This window comes from Neomonachus schauinslandi, chromosome 6 (assembly GCF_002201575.2).
Source record: "Neomonachus schauinslandi chromosome 6, ASM220157v2, whole genome shotgun sequence".
Classification (NCBI taxonomy): Eukaryota; Metazoa; Chordata; class Mammalia; order Carnivora; family Phocidae; genus Neomonachus; species Neomonachus schauinslandi.
The window spans coordinates 102,768,101-102,790,359 of record NC_058408.1 but is presented as its reverse complement, the minus strand read 5'-3'; the positions used below and the strand labels follow the sequence as shown (position 1 = coordinate 102,790,359).

Sequence of the window (22,259 nt, the reverse complement as noted above, 5' to 3'; positions counted from 1 at the left end):
ATTAATGCAGCAATGGTATTCCTGTGGACACTTCTACTTTGTATCTGGATTTGCCCAACCAAATATTTTCAGATATTCCCTGGAGAAGAATATCATTTTCTGTGGGCAAATCAGATAAAAGAAATAGGATGAGAAATGGGAAAAACTTGGCTTGAAAGGTATACTAATAATGGAAAAAGAATAACTATCTAAAGTTAAATATGGTAGGCATTTTATTTTAGATTTCAGAACAAGGACTTTGCTGATTTAGAATAAAATTGGTCAATGTTACCGAATATTAGAATATATAAGAAAATTAATCCTTAGGTTTTTAAAAAACATTTTAAGCTCTAAGAAATAACTTAAAGGAATAGCTGACTAATAAATCAGTAAGTAGATTAAAATAGGGAAAAATCTATGCATTTTATTAATTTATAAATATGTATCATTTGCTAATATTTAAAGTAGTGTCAAAACTTCGAGTTTGTGTCTGCTGCCTGGTATTCTAGAATCTTTCTTATAGAACCAAATCCATAATTCATAGTTTCTGATTTCCAGTTTCAGTTTCTTTAAAGCAGAGTGAAAGCTTGTAGACATTTATAAAGCTACTCCTGAGTGTAGATATTTACAGCTTTTTGCTTCTTTTAATATTTTATAATTTTCATGCCCACATCTAATTCAAGAGCAACTTTTGAAAGCAATTTATCTTTATTGAATTTTGTACCCCAACTTAATTCATTAATCAAATCCTCATTCTATTTGTAATCACATTTTATCAGATTACATAATAACTAAATAATTAATAATGAAGACAAACTGCATTAAAAAGGTTTAGGAACAAATAAATTGACTCCTGGTAAACAAAGAACACTGTGGGAAGAGAAGTAAGGTGGTATACCGGAGAATAGTCTAATATCCATATCATAAAAATCATAAAATGTATCATAAAAATGTACATGTTTTATCAAGGGAATGAGGTGTGCATGTTATCTAAGCAAGCTAGTTAAGTAAAACTTAATTAAGAGAGGAATAAGATCATTCCTAATAACACTACCAATACCACCTAACAAAAACTGAATACTTTCTATGAGTGAAGTTGAAACTTTAGAAATATATGCATTAGAAAACCAGCCACAGGTTGTGTATATTAAATGATGTTTTTTTAAGATTTTATTTATTTATTTATTTGTGAGAGACAGAGAGAACATGAGTGCACAAGAGCACAAACTGGGGAGGGAGTGGAGGGAGAAGCAGACTCCCCCCTGAGCAGGGAGCCTGACACAGGGCTCTATCCCAGGACCCCAGGATCATGACCTGAGCCTAAGGCAGAACTAACTGACTGACAAACCCAGGCACCCGTAAATAATGGTTTTTGTGGAAAACATTTGTAATTTTAAAGCATTACTCAATGGTGGGGTATGATAATTTATAATAGTCTGTAAGATTAAAACCCAAGACTATCAAAGCACTTGATAATACCATTGAAGACTATCAATGGCTTGATAATACCATTGAAATATAAGGAAATCTTTCACAGAAATAACAAATTTGATACAGGGTCAACAACAAAAAAATAAATTGGTACTTATTCATTTGACACTGGTTCTTTGGAACTTTTTATTTTAGTGACTCGATTAATTTTTCCTACTTTTAAACTTCTATAAATGGAATCACACAGTACATATATTTTAAAATTTTTGAGATATAATTTTTGAGATATAATTGTCATATAATAATCTGCACAAATTAAAAGTAAGTAGATAGGTGTTGACACATGAATCAAGTCCTGAAACCATAACCACACTCAAGATAAGGAACATACCCATTACTTCCAACATTTTCCTAAAGTCCATTTGTGTGATCATTGCCTCACAGTACATCTCTATCCCTAGGCAACCATGGATCTACTCTCTGTCACTATAGGTTAGTTTGAATTTTCTAGAATTTAATTTAAATAGAATCATACAGAGTGTACTTTTGCCTGGCATCTCATCTTTCACTCAGCATATATATTCTAAGATTCATCCATGTAGGTGCATGTATAAATAGTTCACTTCTTTTATAGTTGAGTAGTAGTCTACTATATGGATATGTAACAATTTGTTTATCCAGTCACCCCTTGATAGACATTTGGATTCTTTCCAGACATTGGGTATTACAAATAAAACTGCTATGAGCATTTGTGTATGTCTTTATATGAACATATGCTTTCATTTCTCTTGGGTAAATACCTATGAGTGGAATAGCAAGGTCATACGGTGGGTGTATATGTAACTTTCTAAGAAACTGGAAAACTTTTTCAAAGCATTTGTACTATTTTACATTCTCACCAGCTGGATATGACAGTTCTAGCTCTATATTTTGCCAATATTTGGTATGGTCACACTTTTTAATTTTGGACACTCGAAGAGCTATACAGTTGTATGGACTGAGGTTTGCTTTTTTGGATATGGGTATTCAATTGCTACAGCATGATTTGTTAAAAAGACTATTCCCCGGGTGCCTGGGTGGCTCAGTTGGTTAAGCAACTGCCTTCGGCTCAGGTCATGATCCTGGAGTCCCGGGATCGAGTCCCACATCAGGCTCCCTGCTCAGCAGGGAGTCTGCTTCTCCCTCTGACCCTCCTCCCTCTCATGCTCTCTGTCTCTCATTCTCTCTCTCACAAATAAATAAAAAATTAAAAAAAATTATCTAAAAAGACTATTCCCCATGGAATGACCTCTAAAACTGTTGAAAAATCAATTATGGGTCTATTTATGGACTATCCCTTCTGTTCCCTGACCTATTTGTCTATCTTTAGGCCAATGCCACATTGTACTGATTACTGTAGCTTTATAGTAAGTCTTGAAACCATGTAATATTATAGGTCCTCTGATTTTTTTTTTTTCCAAAGTTGGCGTGGCTATTCTAGTCCAGAATTTTCCATATGAATTTTGGAATAAGTCTGATGACTTCTACCGAAAAAAACTGCTGGGATTTTGATTAAATTATGTTGGATCCATACACAAATTTGAGAACTGACACTTAACGATAGTCTTAAAGATCCATGAATATGTTATTTCTTTCCATTTAATTCTTCTTTAAGTTTTCTCAACAATGTTTTGTAGTGTTTAGTATATACAAACTTTGCATATCTTTTCTCAGATTTATTCCAAATATGTCATACATTTTTATGATATCAGAAATAACATTTTAATTTTTTATTTATTTTTTAAAGTTTTATTTAAGTAATCTCTACACCCCACATGGGGCTCGAACTCACAACCCTGAGATCAAGAGTAGCACACTCCTCCAACTGAGCCAGCCAGGTGCCCTGGTATCAGAAATAGTATTATAAAAAGTTAATTAATTAAGTAATTGTTATTTATTTATTTCTCTCCAGGAGAGAGAAAATCCCAAGCAGACTCCCTGCTGAGCATGGAGCCTGATGCGGGGCTCTAGCCCATGACCCTGAGATCATGACCTGAGCTGAAATCAAGAGCTGGATGCTTAACTGACTGAGCCACCCAGGCGCCCCAGAAATAGTATTTTTAAATATCAATTTCCAAGTGTTTGCTGTTAATATAGAGAAATACAATTGGTTTTTGTATGTTTATCTTGTATCCCATAACCTTGCTAAACTCCCTTTTAGTCGTAATAGCTTTTTGCAGATTTTATAGAATAAAAAAACCCAATAATGGTATTTGATAATAGACATAACTTTACTTCTTTCTAATCTGGATGTTTTTCAGGCCCTACTAGCACTGTACAATGTTGAACAGAAGTTGAGAGTTTTGTTTTGTTTCTGATCTTACAAGGAAAATGTTCAGTCTTTCATCACCAAGTATGATGCTGGCTGTACATTATTTGTGAATATCCTTTGTTAGACTGAAGAAGTTTTCTTCTATTAGTATTCTGAAGGCTTTTATCAGGAAAGGATGTTGGATTTCATCAAATGTTTTCTCCATCTCTATTCAGATGATCATGTTTTCTTCTTAGTTTTATGAAAGTGGATTATATTGATTGATTTCTGCATTCCTGGTCATGACGATTATCTTTTCTATATATTGTTGGGCTTGATTTGCCAAAATTATCTTAAGAATTTTGCATCTATTTTTATGAGGGATATTGGTCTGTAGCTTTTAATTCTTTGTTTGATTTTTGGTACTATTTCTTCTTCAATAGTTTGGGATAGTTTGTATTGAACTGTTATTATTTCTTCCTTAAATTTGTGCCAGAATTCAACACAGCAGTAACACACTGCAAATCTGGGTTTTCTTTGTGGGAAAGGTTTTAACTAAAAATTCAATTTCTTTAATAGGTTACCTGAATAGCCCTATTTCTATTTCTTCTTGAGTGTGCTTTGGTACTGTATGTTTTTCAAGGAATTTGTCCATTACATACAGGTTGTCAATTATATTGGAATAATATTGTTAGGAGAGGAACCACAGTATCTTCTACTCTAGTCTAATTTGCCCCATTGGTGTTCTGAGTACTCTATCTGGAGCCCCATGAATTATGAAGTTATTTACTCTGGCTCACAGAACAAGAATGATTACAGGTTCTACAAGCACTCTGAGGATTATTCCCTCTAATCTTTTCAGGTGGTTCTCAGCCTTCACTAGTTTCCTGACAAATACGCACTGATTAGTTCTCAACTGAAGACTTGGGTGGGACTCTGAAAATCTGCGTTCTCTGTCTATGCAGCTCTTTTCTTTCTGGTACTCTAGGTGTCCAGCTGTTAGATTTCCTGAATTTTTAGCTCCATCTCCTCAGTGCAAAAGAGACTACCAAGAGGGTCCCCCCACCCCCTTTGTGCTATGGCCTGGAAATTCTCTCCAAGCAATAAGCTGAGGTAATCATAGGGATCACATCATTCATTCTTTGTCTCACAAGGATCAATGTGAAGAGAGAACCTTGGTGGACAAGGCATTTTTAAATTTTTAATATTAAGGTTATTAGGAAAGTTTTAAAGCATCATTAGTAGTATATAGCCTTCTGAAAAAGGGAAGGTGGTATCAGGTAGAAAATAAGAGCCAAGTTTGTTTTGTTTTGGCTAACTGTTGACATTTTGAAAATTTATGGTAAGCACAGATTTTTTTTTTTAAAGATTTTATTTATTTGAGATAGGGAGAGAGTGCACGCATGTGCAAGAGCACAAACTGGGGTGGGGGGAGAGGCAGAGGGAGAGGAAATGCAGACACCCCACTGAGCAGGCAGCCCGACATAGGGCCTGAGATCCCAGGATCTGGGATCATGACCTGAGCCAAAGGCAGATGCTTAACCAATTGAGCCACCAGGTGCCCTAATAAGCATGGATTTGATTGTTGTTTTGGGGGTGAGGGGGAGAAAGAAAGATAAAACAATCCTATATGTATTCTCTGAGGAATATATTTTATACTTCATTGCATTTTAGGAATAAAATGTCCCTTTTTCTCCTGGAGACTTAAAGATAGTTTATGATTACTAAAGTATTCAAGGAGAACAATGAGAGATGAGACTAAAGAAATAAAACAAAGCCACACTTGCTTTTTATAATCAATATGGACTCATTTACATTTATCCTTATTAAATTTCATCACTCAACTGATATTTCCAGTCTATTAAAGTTTTCAAAAGCTTCATTTTGACATTCAACTTACTTGATATTTGTTAAAGTATTGCATTATTTGCATTCTCTGCATTTGCATTATCTGCAAATACAGCTTTATCTGAATCACTGATAGCTGAGCAAAGCTCAGAATAAACACTGAGACATATCACTAGAAAACTGTTTATTTATCAGCAGAAATTTTGAGACTGGTTCAACAAAATACCAAATAATTGCCCTGTATCCAATATTTATTATCCTATAATCCATATTATGACAGATGGTCTCAAATATACTATACATCCATTGTTTATTGGTCTCCCATAATAGGCACCACATATCTACTCAAATGAATTCAAATGAATAGTAATTACACCAACAAAGTAAAAAGCTATCCTGACATGACTTGTAGCTTGTAATTTTACAACTTCCTCTTCTAGGTAGGGAAAAACGATTCCTTTAATTTTCTATACTATATATAGATTATAATAGCATAATATCTCTACTATTCTGTAAGTCCTAGTCTAACTTTACTGGTTTGTAAAGTCATGTACTGGAAAGTCATGTACTGGAAAGTCTTTACTGGAAATGTAAAATCATTTCAACAATGTGGCAAAATATATATAAGACAAAATTTTACCATTTTAAGTGTTCAATTCGTGACATTAAGTACATTCATAATGTTGTGCAACCATCACCATTATCCATTTCCAGACCTTTTTTGTTATCCATAGAAGCTCTGTACCTATTAAGCATAACTCCCAATTCCCCCTTTCCTGCAGTGCCTGGTAACCACTATTCTACTGTCTGTCTCTATGAATTTGACTATTCTAGGCACCTCATATAAGTGGAATCCTGAAAGCCAAACTGTGGAAAGAGCCGAGATGCCCTTCAAAAGATGAATGGATAAAGAAGATGTGGTCCATATATACGATGGAATATTACTCTACCATCAGAAAGGATGAATACCCAACTTTTACATCAACATGGATGGGACTGGAGGAGATTATGCTAAGTGAAATAAGTCAAGCAGAGAAAGTCAATTATCATATGGTTTCACTTATTTGTGGAACATAAGGAATAGCATGGAGGACACTAGGAGAAGGAAGGGAAAAATGAAGAGGGGGAAATCGGAGGGAGAGATGAACCATGAGAGACTATGGACTCTCAGAAACAAACTGAGGATTTTAGAGGGGAGGGGGGTAGGGGGATGGGTTAGCCCGGTGATGGGTATTAAGGAGGGCACGTTTTGCATGGAGCACTGGGTGTTCTATGACAACAATGGATCGTGGATCACTACATCAAAAACTAATGATGACTAACATAACATAATAATAATAAAAAAAAGTGGAGTGCTTATAGGAAAATCTAGTAGTTGTGTATGGCTTATTTCAGTTAACATAATGTTTGCAAAATTCATTCATGTTGCATTATGTATCAGGGTTTCATTTCTTTTTAAGGCAGAATAATATTCCATTTTATGTATATACCAAATTTTATCTATTCATTTGGCTATTGGAAATACTGCTGCCATAAATATTGGTGTGCAAGTATTTGAGTCCCTGCTTTCAGGACTTTTGGATATATACCAATTAGGAGAAGTACTGGATCATATGGTAATAATTCTATGTTTGACATTTTGAGGAACCACCAAATTGTTTTCCACAGCAGGAGCACCATTTCACATTCCAATCACCAATGCAAAAGGGTTTCAATTTCTCCACCTCCTTGGCAATACTTTTTTTCCCCTCCATATTTTTGAAAATAATGTGTATCAAGTATATCAAGTGGTATCTCACTTTGGTTTTTTAATGCATTTCAGTAATAATTAGTGATGGTAAGCATTTTTTCATGTGCTTATTAGCCATTTATATATCTTCTTTGGAGAAATGTTTAAGTCCTTTGACAATTTATGAATTGGGTTGTTTCCTTGTTGAGAGATATATTCTAGATGTTAATCCCTTACCAGATATATCATTTGCAAATATTTCCTCTCACTCCATGCGCTTTCACTTTGTTTTTTTTTTTAAGTTTTATTTAAATTCCAGTTAGTTAACATACAATGTAATATTAATTTCAGATGTGCCTTACAGTGATTCAACACTTCATAGTGGCCTCATAGAATGAATTTGGAAGTTTTTCTTCCTTTTCTATTTTTTGGAATATTTTGAGAAGAATAGGTATTAACTTTTTATTAACTTTATTTTTTTAAGATTTTATTTATTTATTTGACAGAGAGAGAGAGAGAAAGAATGAGCAGAGACGCAGAGGGAGAGGGACAAGCAGACTCTCCACAGAGCAGGGAGCCTGAAGTGGGGCTTGATCCCAGGACCCAGGGATCATGACTTGAGCTGAATGCAGACATTTAACCAAAGGCCACTCAGGCACCCCTTAACTTTTCTTTAAATGTTTAGTAAAATTTGCCTTTGAAGCCATCTGGTCCTCGACTTTTGTTTGTTGGGAGGTTTTTTTTTTAATTTTATTTTATTATGTTATGTTAATCACCATACATCATTAGCTTTTGATGTAGTGTTCCATGATTCATTGTTTGCGTATAACACCAGCTGCTCCATTCAGTACATGCCCTCTTTAATACCCATCACCAGGCTAACCCATCCCCCCACCCCGATCTCCTCTAGAACCCTCAGTTTGTTTCTCAGAGTCCATAGTCTTTCATGGTTCATCTCCCTGTCCAATTTCCCCCCCAGGGAGTTTTTTGATTACTGATTCAGTTTCCTTGCTTCTTATGGGTCTGTTTAAGTTTTCTATTTCTTCCTGTTTCAGTTTTGGTAGTTTATATGTTTCTAGGAATTTATCCATTTCTTCCAGGTTGTTAAATTTGTTGGCATATAGTTTTTCATCATATTCTTTTTTTTTTTTTTTTAAAGATTTTATTTATTTATTTGAGAGAGAGAGAATGAGATACAGATAGCAAGAGAGGGAAGAGGGTCAGAGGGAGAAGCAGACCCCCTGCTGAGCAGGGAGCCCGATGTGGGACTCGATCCCGGGACTCCAGGATCATGACCTGAGCCGAAGGCAGTCGCTTAACCAACTGAGCCACCCAGGCGCCCAGTTTTTCATCATATTCTAATTGTTTGTATTTCTGTGGTGTCAGCTGTTATTTTTCCTCTCTCATTTGTGATTTTATTTATTTGGGTCCTTTCTCTTTTCTTTTGATAAGCCTGGGTTGAGGTTTATCAATTTTATTAATTTTTTCAAAGAACCAGCTCCTGATCTGTTCTACTGTTTTTTTTTTAGCTTCTATATCATATTTCTGTTCTAACCTTTATTATTTCCTTCCTTCTGCTGGCTTTAGGCTTTACTTTTTTTTTTTAAGATTCATTTATTTATTTATTTAAGAGGGAGATAGCACAAGCAGGGGGAGCGGCAGGCAGAGGGAGAGGGAGAGGCAGGCTTCCCCACCGAGCAGGGAGCCAGATGTGGGGCTCAATCCCAGGTCCCTGGGATCATGACCCCAGCCCAAGGCAGATGCTTAACTGACTGAGCCACCCAGGAGCCCCTAGGCTTTACTTTTTTGATAGTGTCCTTTGATGCACAAAAGTTTTTAATTTTGATGAAGTCCAATTTTTTTTTTTTTGTTCTTGCTGTGCATTTGGAGTTTTTTTTTTTTTTTTTAAGTGAAGACCATTTTGGTATCATCAGCATTTTCTGCAGACCTAATAATCTGTGCCTCTATTTTTTCTATTCTTCTAAGTCTATGCCAAACTTTTAGCATTATTCTCTGGTTCTATAAATGCTTTCCATCTTTTTTTTTTTTACATGTGTTTAACACATACGAGTTTTTTTTTTTTTTTAGATTTTTAAAATTTGAGAGAGAGCGTGTGTGTACACACAAGTGGGAAGAGGGGCGGAGGGAGAGAATCTCTAGCAGACTGTACTGAGCGTGGAGCCCCATGTGGGGCTCGATTTCATGACTCTGAGATCATGACCTGAGCCAAATCGAAGAGTCGGATGCTTAACCAACTGAGCCATGCACACGCCCAAATGGGAACTCTAATTAAAGAACTCTGTGTGCTCTGCAATGTTGTGTTTCTAAGGCTCCTCCCCATTTTCTTCCTAATTATGGTCATTTGATATTATAAAGTCAGAATTGAATTTTTGATGGTATTCAATCCTCTCAAGTTACCTCTAATTCTAAAGTCCTTCTTTGGAATGATATTTATCTTTTTAAAAGTTTTAAAAATGTGTCTTTTTAAAGTACAGAGCATATACTTAAGTACTGCCAGTTTGATCTTTCCTGACTACAAAGAACTCTGAGTTCAAATATCAATTTCTCCCAAGGATTCTCAGGCCACCATACTGATGACCAATTCTTTCATGTTATTTTAAAAGGACAGATTAGCACTTTTCCTAGTTACTTCCTTTTTCCTTCAGAAAATAAAACTAGCAATAAAGGAAATGTGAAATGTAGATTTTAATCAAATGAGACTTCCAGCAGATACTCAGTAGTTCAAGGTCATTACCACTATTTCTTGCCATTATGTCAGTTTATAAATTTATGATTTATAAATCATCAAGAATGTAGCATTTCCTTCAAAGTGTCTTTGAAGACATTCATACCATATTATTTCTACAAATCACCAAGGTGATCTCATAAATTATGTCGAGGTCAAATTTATGTTATTCTATACAGACAACACAGTTATCTTATTTGGATACAAAATCAGTGAATATAATCAAACTGTGTTACAATGATGTAATTCAAATCAAAATGGATTTCTGGGATAGTTAGTACAACATGTTCACTTTACACATAAAGACCCTGAGATTCATGAAAGTTAAGTGATACTGCCCAGGTCACAAGAAGATATACTGAAGGTCTCTTTTTTTTTTCTGGTTCATGGATGTTTAAAGTCTACAGGTTAAACAGAAGCTATAAGTACTATGTGAGCAAAAAAATTATTTTCCACTAATTTAGAATAAAAGAAAGTATAATCTTGGTAAAAAGGAAAAGCTGTGAAAGTTTTTAAAGTTTTTTAAAAAAAACCATTTTATCACCTTCAAATACAACATACAAATATTAGCAAAAATGATATTAACAAAAAATTTAATACAAATATACCAACCTTTACTCATAATTTAGACTCACACTTTGAATAAATAGTTAAATTCATAAAACATTAATTTTAGACCAAATGCCCCTTACCTTAATCCATGAAAATTTCAGGGGAAACATTATTTAACTGGTCAGAAGAAAAGTCAGTTGATGTGAAGGGATCAGGATAAGGGGAAGGGTTGATTGAAAGGGGTGACAGAAATGATTTTTATCTTGATCGTGGTCATGGCTACATGTCATGTATGCATTGGCAAAAGTTCACAGAAATGTACATTAAAAGAGTTAATTTTATTATACGTAAATTATAAACCTCAATAATCAATAATCAAAACTTTTAAAAAACCAATTTTTTACTGTGAAAGAAAACTAGTATATACTGAATTCTAAAAATACTGAATTAGAGGGGTCCAAACTGAGGCAGTTTTGTTGTGTAATTTTCAATTATATTTATGCAAATATTTCAGTTTTTAATCTCTAAACTTATACACAAACCAAAAAAACAGAAAAAGACCAGACACTTATTTAAAAAGTAACTCACCGTCTCATTTCCAAAAAGTATGTCAATATAAGGCATAACTTTCATCAACGATTCCTTGTAGAACTGACTAATAAATGGTGCAGACAAATTCAAAGTGAAAACTCTGTTGTTTTCAGAAGCATGTTTAGCCACTTTTAATACCGACTCTGGGGAAACTGTAAGGAAAAAGCCCTGGATAAAGAAAAAAGGAGGGGAAATTAAAAATGCCATCTCCACAGAGTCATTCTCGGTCAGAATAAAAGACACCTATAAAAAATACAAACGTCTATATAACACAAACTTTAAAATACAATTATAAAATTCAAGGCAGGGCGCCTGGGTGGCTCAGTCGGTTAAGTGTCTGCCTTCAGCTCAGGTCATGATCCCAGAGTCCTGGGATCGAGCCCCACATTGGGCTCCCTGCTCAGTGGGAAGCCTGCTTCCCCCTCCCCTACTCCCCCTGCTTGTGTTCCCTCTCTTGCTGTGTCTCTCTCTGTCAAATAAATAAATAAAATCTTAAATAAATAAATAAATAAAATGCAAGGCAGAAAGCAGCAGCATTTGATTAGAAGAAAAACCTATAATTGAGTACAATATGCTTAGTGTGTGCCATTATGTCAGAGTATAACACATTACTTACTTCATATTAGATCTGTATACTCAATACTGAAAGAATTCTGGGAATCCACATAAGAAAAAATATTTCAAAGGTCTCATTTGAGACAATAATTATATTTAAATTACAGAAATAGTAATGAAGGCAGATTGGATCCTTTTAGCTTCTTATAAATAGTTTGGATTCTTATAAGTAACATACTATTGGGGCGCCTGGGTGGCTCAGTTGGTTGAGCGACTGCCTTCGGCTCAGGTCATGATCCTGGAGTCCCTGGATCGAGTCCCGCATCGGGCTCCCTGCTCGGCGGGGAGTCTGCTTCTCCCTCTGACCCTCCCCCCTCTCATGTGCTCTCTCTCATTCTCTCTGTCTCAAATAAATAAAATCTTTAAAAAAAAAAAAAAATAAGTAACATACTATTTATTAAAAAATGAAATTAGTTTAGAAATGAAATCAGTTTCCTAAAATTATTCAGTGATAATAGAAAAATATTTTAGTTAAAATTTTATGTCAGGAAAGCTGTATTTTAAAATGCTATTTATCTACATTTTAAACATTAATAAAAGCATTTTTAAAATAGATTTATACCTTTTAGATAAAAGTGTAAGCAAAGACATGGATGCTTACAAAGGAAATTGATTTGAATGTTGCACAAGACAGTGAAGGAATACACAAAGAGCAACAGAAGATAAAGTCAGAAAGGCCAGGGGAGTCAAAGAATGCAAAAGGCCTTGAATGGGGCAGGTGAGGAGTCAGGGTGGGGTGGGGACAGATGATGGGTAATGAAGATTTCCTTGAAAGAAAGGAATAACAAGCTTGTGTGAAAATTTAAAGGAAAGTTAATCTGGATAGCAACAATTCAACAACAGTCAAAAGCAGAAAAGAAAAACGTAAAGGAGAGTACGAGAGGAAGGCAAATAAGGACAGTAAATGATGACAGAGAAATCCAACAAGGAAAATTTTTAGGAAGATACTTAAAGGTATTGAATGCTATCAATGGATAAAGAAAGGATGAGCAAAAGCCACTGGATTTGATGATTAAGAGAAAGTACTTATGGGATAAAGGTAAAAGAAAAAAAGTCAGCTGTTAAAGAATGGTGAGAAAGTAGGGGTAAAAATTATAAATTATTTTGGAAGATTTATCAATGAAAAATAATAGACTCATCTGAAATTTACTGATTTACTGAGCAATTATTGTGTTCCAGGCACTACACTAAAAGCTTTATGTATATTAACTCAATTATTATCATTTTTTCCCTTGTATCAAACCTATGAGGTAGAGACTGTTATTCTCATTTTTATGAATAAAAAAGGCAAAATAGGCATGTGAAGAAAGGTCCCCCCAGGTCATACAGTTTATATGTGATGGAGCTTAGATTCAAATGACTAGAGATAATGCCCCTCGTTTGAATAGGTAATTGAAAAGAATAGAGAAGAAAGATATTTTACTGGGGGGAGAGGAGTGGGAGAGTTGTTTTTAAGAACAGCGTTAAGTTGGAGCTTTTTTGATCTTTAACAAGAAGGATCTGGAGAAAGAGAGGAATGAAGAAGCAAGATAAGGAGGAGGATTAGAAAGAACAAGGAACCAGAGAAGTTAGGGCAGTGGGAACCAGAAGGAAAGAAGAGTTAAGCTTATAAACGGAAGAAATAACCATGAAAATGTAAAGGAAACTTCTTTTAAAATTACAAAGGGGTACTGAAATACTCAACTACAACTGAGGGACTAACCACTTCCATCATGTAAACTTTAAAAAGTTTAAAAAGAAAAAAAATTTTTTCTATTACTTTCAAATTGAGTATTAAAAGAATATTAAAAAATTAACTTTGAGGTAGGAGTCATGTATATTTGGATTTGAAGGGTTTACTGCCCTTATAAACTCTGAGATATTAAGAATTTTCCAGTATAATTGTTTCTTATTACTTTAAAGTACTGCTAATGAAATTCTAATAAAAATGTTTCCTTATTATAATAACATAATATTTTCTCATTATTTAAAAACCCCAATCCATTTATTCTTTACCAATATTCAACTGTTCTAAAAGGTAACAAGTCTTAGTCTTAGGTGACGTTATTTTTTAAATGTTTTCACCTTACTTTTTTAACCAACTACCATGTCACTTGCAAACTATGAACATCCAAGCTGTTTCCTTTGCTATTTTTGTCACTTGGAGAATTAAAATGAACAGTTTATATAGCATCTTGTCTCCATAGTAATATGTATGTACTTGCTTTTTAGTCTTTCATTTAATGAGGAGCGTTTAAAGCTAACCCCCCTCCCATCTCTCCCCAAACTGTTCCAGCATGAAATAAAAACCTCCCAGAGCTAGCATTCTGCCAGCTGTGGATTAACCACAGACAGCCACAGAATGGTCTACACAAATAGTAACCTGGTCAAATAATTAGGCTTCTCACCAACTTTGGACTGAAAATTTGATCTGTGCTAAAATACATCTGATTGTAATTTAAGGTACTGAACAGTATGCCCCTGGAGTCCAAATTTGGCCTCATTCCAAATGTGTGTATGTGTGTTTTACTTTAAAATGCAACACAAGAGTATTGTGATGTGGACAATATAACTTCCATTTTGTCAATTTTATAAAGAATATATAAAAAACTATCAGCTTTTAAATGAGGGAGATTCACAATTTAAATTAATTCCATTTTTGAATAGTCTCTTGTTTTACTTTAAGTAAATATTTAGTATTTAAACAATTTAGGATTTGTGTTCCGTTATAGTGCAAAGACTTAAAATTGATGCCAACCATAACTTTTCTTCCTAGATTTATATCCTTTGCTAGGCGACACGTTCTAGACTGTATTATCATGAAAAATAAAAACAGTGCCATTATAAAAAATTTTTTTCAAGTGTCAGGTTTGCAATAAAAACAGGCCAATAGTTTATATGGCTATAGATTAGAAAAATACTCTATATAATCAACAAACTCTTGTGATTTTTCTGATTAGGGGTTTCAGTCTATACAACAGTTAATCCTATTACTCTTTGTCCGTATGAGCACCAGAAGGCAAAGCAGATTCTAACACTTAAGAGATCTGATAATATTAATCACTATTGAGAGTGAGGCAAGACGATTTTATCCATTAAAATGGTAAACAAAACAGAATAAAAAGGTAGGAATAGGAGGAATGGGGAAAGACTAAGGCAGAGCAAAAGAACCATTTTTGCATCGCCAGACTTAATACTTAGAAATCTCAAATACATGTGTTTGAACTGCACGGGTCCACTTACGCACGGATTTTTTTGGATAAATATAGTACAGTCCTATAAATGTATTTTCTCTTCCTTATAATTTTCTTAATAACATTTTCTTTTCTCTAGCTTACTTTATTATAATATGTATTTAATAGACTGTTGATGTTATCGGTAAGGCTTCCGGTCAACAGTAGTTAACTACTATCAGTAGTTAAGTTTTGGGTGAGTCAAAAGTTAATACGCACATTTTTTGACTGTGCAGGGTGCTGGCACCCCTAACCCCTGTGTTCTTCAAGAATCAACTGTACATAAATTTGTCATCCAACTACTCTAAGTATTTCTTGGTGTAGTTTAATTTTTTTTAAAGATTTATTTATTTATTTGACAGAAAGAGAGAGAGAGAGCACAAGCAGGGGGAGAGGGAGAAGCAGGCTTCCTGCTGAGCAGGGAGCCCCATGCGGGCTTGATCCCAGACCATGGGGGTTCATGAGCTGAGCCAATGCAGCCGCTTAACCAGCTGAGCCACCCAGGCCCCCCTCTTGGTGTAGTTTAATTGCTACATAGGAGGATGTAAGAAATTAAACCGTTTAATATACTAAAAGATAAGGAAAGGAATTGCTCTTCTTGCTCTTTACCAGTATATACTTTAATTCAGGAAAATCATTTGGTGTTCTTTGCTCTTTACCAGTATATACTTTAATTCAGGAAAATCATTTGGTGTTCTTTTTAATTGTCCTTACCTAAGAGCACAAATTCTTGTTATTATTTCCATTAACAATTATCTAAAGAATAGAGGTGTGTGTGTGTGCACACATGCTCATATACTTTGTAAATTTTAGGGATTTTTGGAAGTATAAAAATAAACGCAAACAAAAGACCAGGAAAAACGTCTACAGTAAATATGACACAGTGTTAATATCTTTAGTCTATAAAGAGTTTTAAAAATAGATTAAGAATTAAACAAACATGAGGACACCAATAGATAAATGAGCCAAGAACATGAAAATGCATTCCATTAAAAGCAAAAAAGAAATATACTGGTTAATAAATATATAGACAAGTATTCCTTTCTAGCAATTAAAGAAACAACATGGTGAAGAAAGGTTCTTCAGTGATGAAGAAAGGTTGGTGAAATTAATATATTAATACTGCCGGTGGGAGTGCAACTGACACTTTCTCAGAAAATAATTTGAAAATACACATGAGGAACCACAAACAAATTCATACTCTTTGACCCAATAATTCTATTTTTGAGAGTCTACTTTAAGGAAATCTAAAATATGGGAAAATATTAATTCATGAACATATCAGTACACTTTTACTGAAAATCTGCAAACAGTGTAAATACTTAATGATTGAGAAGGAAATAGTCAAGAAAGAATTGGCATATTCTTTCTATTTTTCCACTCTAAACCTGGCTGTTGATAATTAAAAATGTGGCTAGTTAAAAAAAAATGTTACTAGTTCAACTGAAGATCTGAATGTCAAATTTTATTTAATTTTAATTTAAATGTAAGAAGACATGTAGCTAATGAGCACGTGCAATGTGGCTAGTGTGACTGTGGAACTTGATTTTAATTTAATTTATTTAAATTTAGAAATAGAAGCTGCTAAACATAATTTTATTGTTTTGATAGGTCTACATTTCATTTTGATCATTGACAATTTAGTGACTGAACTGATTGCTGTAAATTCAAGATAGACAGCAATTTTAAAGGCTTAGTATAAACAAAAGAATGTCAAGAATATAATAATTTTATATAATTACATGTTGAAATGAAAAATATTTTAGTTAATATTAAGATAAACAAAATACATTATTAACATTAATTTTACCTGTTTCTTTTTACTTTTTCAATGTGGCTACTAGAAAATTTTCAACTATATGTGACATATTTCCATTGGAAACTGCTGCTCTAGAGGATACTTTGAAAATTTTTAAGATTATGATTATGGAAAAATTATGATTATGAAAACTAAGTGGAAAAGTGGAAAATGTTTACACCACATAAATGTTAAATGAAACATAAAGCATACAAATAGTGTGCACAAAATATGGTTAAAAACTACACTAAATCAAAAGGAAAAAAAATGGAGGAGAATACACCCAGATTAAAATGGTTAAATGTGAGTAGAAAAATTATGGATAATTTTAATTTTTTTTAATTTTTCAAATTTTGGTGATGCCATTCAATTCTCTTCTGATAAAAATTATTTAAAAGACAAAATATTTTGTTACTTGAAGTAAATCTCTACACAAACAAGAGATGTTTATAAATGGTGAGAAGCTTAATTCAATAAACAAGAGTCAGCAGAGAAACAGCTGGTAGTAAGTCTATTTTGCTTCTTCAAGTAGATGGCAGAAAAAAGGAAAAAACTAAATATGAGACTGGTGACTTTGGTAAACCTAAATCACTAGTCACAACAGCAAAAGAGAAAATTAAGAAGGAAGTGTGGTAACAGAAAAATATTTGGCCAACCAGAGTGCTCCCAAACCTAGACTACCAATGATGAGAGGGCTGAGAGTTTCAGATGCTGAGTCTGAAGACATACCAGTGTTGTCTGTTCTAAAGAACGTATTCAGTCTGTTTTCCATAGCACAATGAAGGTGCCATACATAGTAACACTTGTCAGAGAATGAGGTTGAAAGAATGAATGAGAAGCCAAAAAACAAATACAACCACCAAATAGTATGTTTTCTTCTTCTTAATAGGATCTACATGTTTTGTACATCTCCCAGAGAGTGTGAAATGTATTTCCTTATAGGAGAGAGAGGATCAAATATGAATTATGACAAAGCATAGTTCCTATGTGCTTGTAAGGAAAATACTGACTTTGACAACCATTAAGATAATGTATAAATTGTTTACAATACAATGTTATGGCATGCACTACACTTCATACCAATGATAGCAATAGAATCACTAAAAGAAAAAAGCCAAAACAAATGCATTAGCAAATACTTGTTACCACTGACTGAATGTAATGCATCAATGGAACAAAATAATTTGCCTAGGTCTTCCTGCCTATGTGGCTCCTTTTGGAAGCATCAGTGAAATCACTCATTCCATATATATTTTAATCTTTAGGGATTAAAATACCTGCAATCTTAACTCTTCTATGAATGTAGAAGTTAGCTTTTCTTCCCTCTGAAATAATCCCCTGAAAAAGCATGTAACAGGAGGCAGCAAGACATAGTGGAAAGAAGATAGGTTTTAGAGGGACATACATAAGATATTAATCACAGCTTTGCTGGAAGTGAAAGGCAGTGTTAGACATCCTGCAAGTCCATTTCTAGGGGAAAAGATAAGCAAAACATGGTAAATGCACACTATTATATAGAGATTAAAAGCAATAAACCAGAAATATATACATCGACTGGACAAGCTATATAGTTCATACTTTTATACACTGTGCATAATGTAAACACACATCTAAAAAAATGATACATTTTTCAAGGATATAAAACTCATATCAAACACATTAGAGTTCCCATGGTGAGAAGAGGAACAGGATTAGGGATCAGGAATGATAAGAAAAATAAAATAATAAGACAGGAGCCATGTCTAAGCCAGATGAAAATAATTTGACAGGATTCACTCAATTCTCAGCATCAGAGAGTTTAAACAAACCAGTATACTTACTTACTTACTTATTTATAAGCAAACTCTACACCCAGCGTGGGGCTTGAACTCAACAACCCTGAGACCAAGAGTTGCATGTTCTACTGACTGAGCCATCCAGATACCCCAACAGCATACTTATTTTTAACAGTTTTGCCAATCTGACTACTATTTAACTATGATTTGGGGTTATGTAACTTCCCTAGGCCTCACCTCATTGCTCTCATCTGAAAAATGGGAATGGTAACACCTATCAATGTCATTGTAAGACCTAAATGAGTGCTTAATACAATGTTTGTCATGTTATATGCGCTTCACACGTTTCCATTTTATTATTACTATTTCTGTAGTAATACGAAGAACATTAGAAAGTTGTTTTGTTTTTGCATGAATGGTGAGTTCTACAGTTATAACTCTTAGTTACAATACTGAACAAAAGTATGCTCTTTAACATCAATATACAGTTTGGTATTTCCTTTGAAATATAAAAACATAAAACAAAATCCATCATTCCCTTTCCAAAAGCTCTGCCTCCTCTCTTTCCTTGATTTAATCATCCTATATCCTGCTGAAAGATTAATCACCCTAATCACTCTTCTTTTCCTAGCAAATTAAATCCAAATGCCTCACACCCCAGCATTCAAAACTCTCCACAAAATACTCCAACTTCCACAGTAAGCCAGCTGTAACCTCTATTACTCCACAACATATGTCCTTGCTTCAATCATAATGATTTGCTTCTCCCAAAATAAGTCTTCTGACTCTATATTGTTCTTTCTATCCGAAATATCCACTACCCCTACCTGTTGGAATTTACCACTCCATCAAGGCCCTTTTAAATCTACATTTAAATCTGAATTTCATCCCACAAAGATTTAACTACGTTCCCACCAAGATGTACTCATTCCTCTTTGAACCTCCTTAATATGTAATATGAATTTTATTCTGTTTATTTTTAAACAACTTGCATTTGCCTTATCTCCCTTACCTGGCTGTAAATAACCTTAAGGGCCAGTGTACTTTTTAAAATGTTTGCTCCAGTACAAAGCACAGTGTGTACAGTATACAGGTAGTTTAAAAATATCTGGTTAAATTTTTATTGAGAGTCCATCTAGATTCCCATGTAACTGGAATGCTATTTTGAAAAAAAGAAAAGAAAAAAGAACTGTTGCATTTTCACATGCAAAGAGAAGAGTATATTCATTTCAGAGTTGGACAACTCTTTAGTTCAGAGGATCTGAAACTTTCTCAGTTCCTAGCACCCTTAGGGTATAAGTAATTTTTTTCATGGTGCTCTAAGACAGGCCTAACAGTTCTAGGTGGTTTTTTTGTTTTGTTTTGTTTTTAACAGTCAGGTCCAAATAACCTAATAAGTACTGATAATGGAAATAAGTACTGAAAATGGAAATAATTTACCCTACACAAGAGAAGTAAATCTGAGTATAAGGGTGGCATTCTGGGGAGCAGAAGTAAGAGGATTTTACAGAAATGCACTCTGACTGGATGATGGCAGTGGGGTACCCTGAAAGTAAAATACAACCAATGAAAACTTGCCTGTGGCTGGGATGCCCTAACAACTTTAGTAGTGATGATACCTAGTAATCAATTTTCATTTGTTTTCTAATCTATGTAGTGTTAAAATCCCTCTCTGCTAACCTAAATTTGCCATAAAAATTAGCTCTTCACCTTCCAAATGTGTAAATAATTTTTCATTTTATGCTCAATAAAGTTTGGATTTAAGAATTATTATTATTTTTGTCCTCAAATCCAATGTTTAATGCCCAATTTTTAAAAAAGATTTTATTTATTTATTTGAGAGAGAGCAGAGTGAGAGTGACCAGAGCCAAAGGCAGACGCTTAACTGACTGAGCCACCCAGGCACCCATATCCAATCAATTTTTAACTCTGTAGTAACTCTTCCAACTATGCCATCTTTCTCATTAAAACAACATTAGTATTAACTTCCCATTAATATACCCTCATTACTTTGTAAACACTACTGCAACAGTTTCCTGTTTTGGCAAAATTCCTTTGCTCCAAGACCTTAAATGACTCATTTCTTAATAATACATTTGAGTTCTTGACATGGCATTAAAAATTCTCTAATCTATCTTTCCTACATTACCTCTGATGATTCACCTTCATGAAACTCTTATTCTGACCACATGGGTCTTCTAGCTAGCCTAAGTAGAAATCCTATACTTTCCTGTATACTTTCATTTGCTGGTGATATTTATTCACTCTCTAGAATCTGTTCTTTACCTTCCACTTAGTCAACAAAAGCAAGGGTTGGCAAATGTTTTCTGTTAAAGGCCCAAGAGAAAATATTTTAGGTTTGTGGGGCATATGATTTCTACTGCAAAAACTCAACTTTACTATTGTAGAGCTAAAGCAGTTATAGACAATACATAAAAGACTGAGCATGGCTGTGTTTGAATAAAACTTTATTCACAATAATAGGCAGTGGGTGAAATCTGGCCCAAGGGTCATATTTGCTGACTCTTGAACTAAAGGAAAGAAAGAAACACACACTACTAAGTGGAAATGAAAACAACCACTAAAATACAAAGAAAGTTGGTAGAGAATATTAGCAGGAAATCCAATGTAGGGCGGTAATGACTGTTAGCTTCCTCGCAATAATAAAGAGCATGAAGAAATTGAAGGTTAAAGTGGGTTTAGAGAGAGAATGAAACCATAATTACATTTCCAGATGTCCTATCTTGAATTGAGAACATCTGACTATTTTCTGAGGTTAGCACTAAGACAACACAAGTTGCTACATTTGAGTAGTACACCCAATTTCCATAGCATACTGATATCTTGTTTCAGGTGTTGTTGGTCCCCATCTGCACCCCTCCATCCCACTCAATGCTTCTCCCTAGAAGTAGAGGAAGTGGTGGAATGTGTTAATAAAGCTAACCAATGTTTTTGAAGACAATTTTTGAATTTTTAAAAACAAATCATAATTGGAGTGCCTGGCTTGATCATCTGGGTGAGCATGTGACACCTGATCTTGGGGTTGTGAGTTCAAGTCTCATGTTGGGCACAGAGATTACTTAGAAAAACAAACAAACAAATCATAATTGTGGTAGAAGCTTGGGGTTCACAAACCAGGCAACTGTAGACTATAGTTAAAATACAGGGTGGCTTCTTTGATTGCCAAGGCATTACAGAGAGCAGTGCCCTTCTAATTCAAACTTTGGCCTGCTTCTTGGCAAATTACTAAAATAAACACTGCTATTCTCACTTTTTAAAAAAGTAACTGGCACAAATGAGCTATCTTTCTTTGTCTTTATTTTTATGTAGAAGTAAAAACTGGAGTAAGTATATCCCCCTGAAATACAAAAAATAGCAACAGATAATATAGTAGCATGTTATAGTTAAAAAAAAGAAATGACTGGACTAGAAATTCTAGTCTAGGTTTTAAACAAGCTACTTTGAAACATTTGAGCAATATATTTAATCTTGAGCTCTGGTTTCTTCAATTAAAAAATAGACGAAAGGTTGGATGGATGATCTTCAGAGACCCTTCCATCTCAAAAATAGAATTCAAGGATGCCTGGCTGTCTCAGTCAGTAGGGCATGCAACTCTTGATCTTGGGGTTGTAAGTTCAAGAACACACTGGGTACAGAGTTTACTTAAAATAAATAAAGGGCCATTAAAAAATA

The 22,259-nt window shown here is 34.2% G+C and overlaps 1 protein-coding gene across 2 annotated transcripts in view; it reads right to left on the bottom strand.

Annotated features, from left to right (window-relative positions):
• Nucleotides 1-22,259, bottom strand: part of ADK (adenosine kinase) — a 507,044-nt gene that overhangs the window by 151,808 nt on the left and 332,977 nt on the right. For both annotated transcript variants that reach the window (XM_021699549.2, XM_021699550.1), the window contains exon 7: nt 11,164-11,334. In XM_021699549.2, coding sequence (XP_021555224.1) covers nt 11,164-11,334 — 171 coding nt within the window. The remainder of the gene's footprint in view (nt 1-11,163; nt 11,335-22,259) is intronic.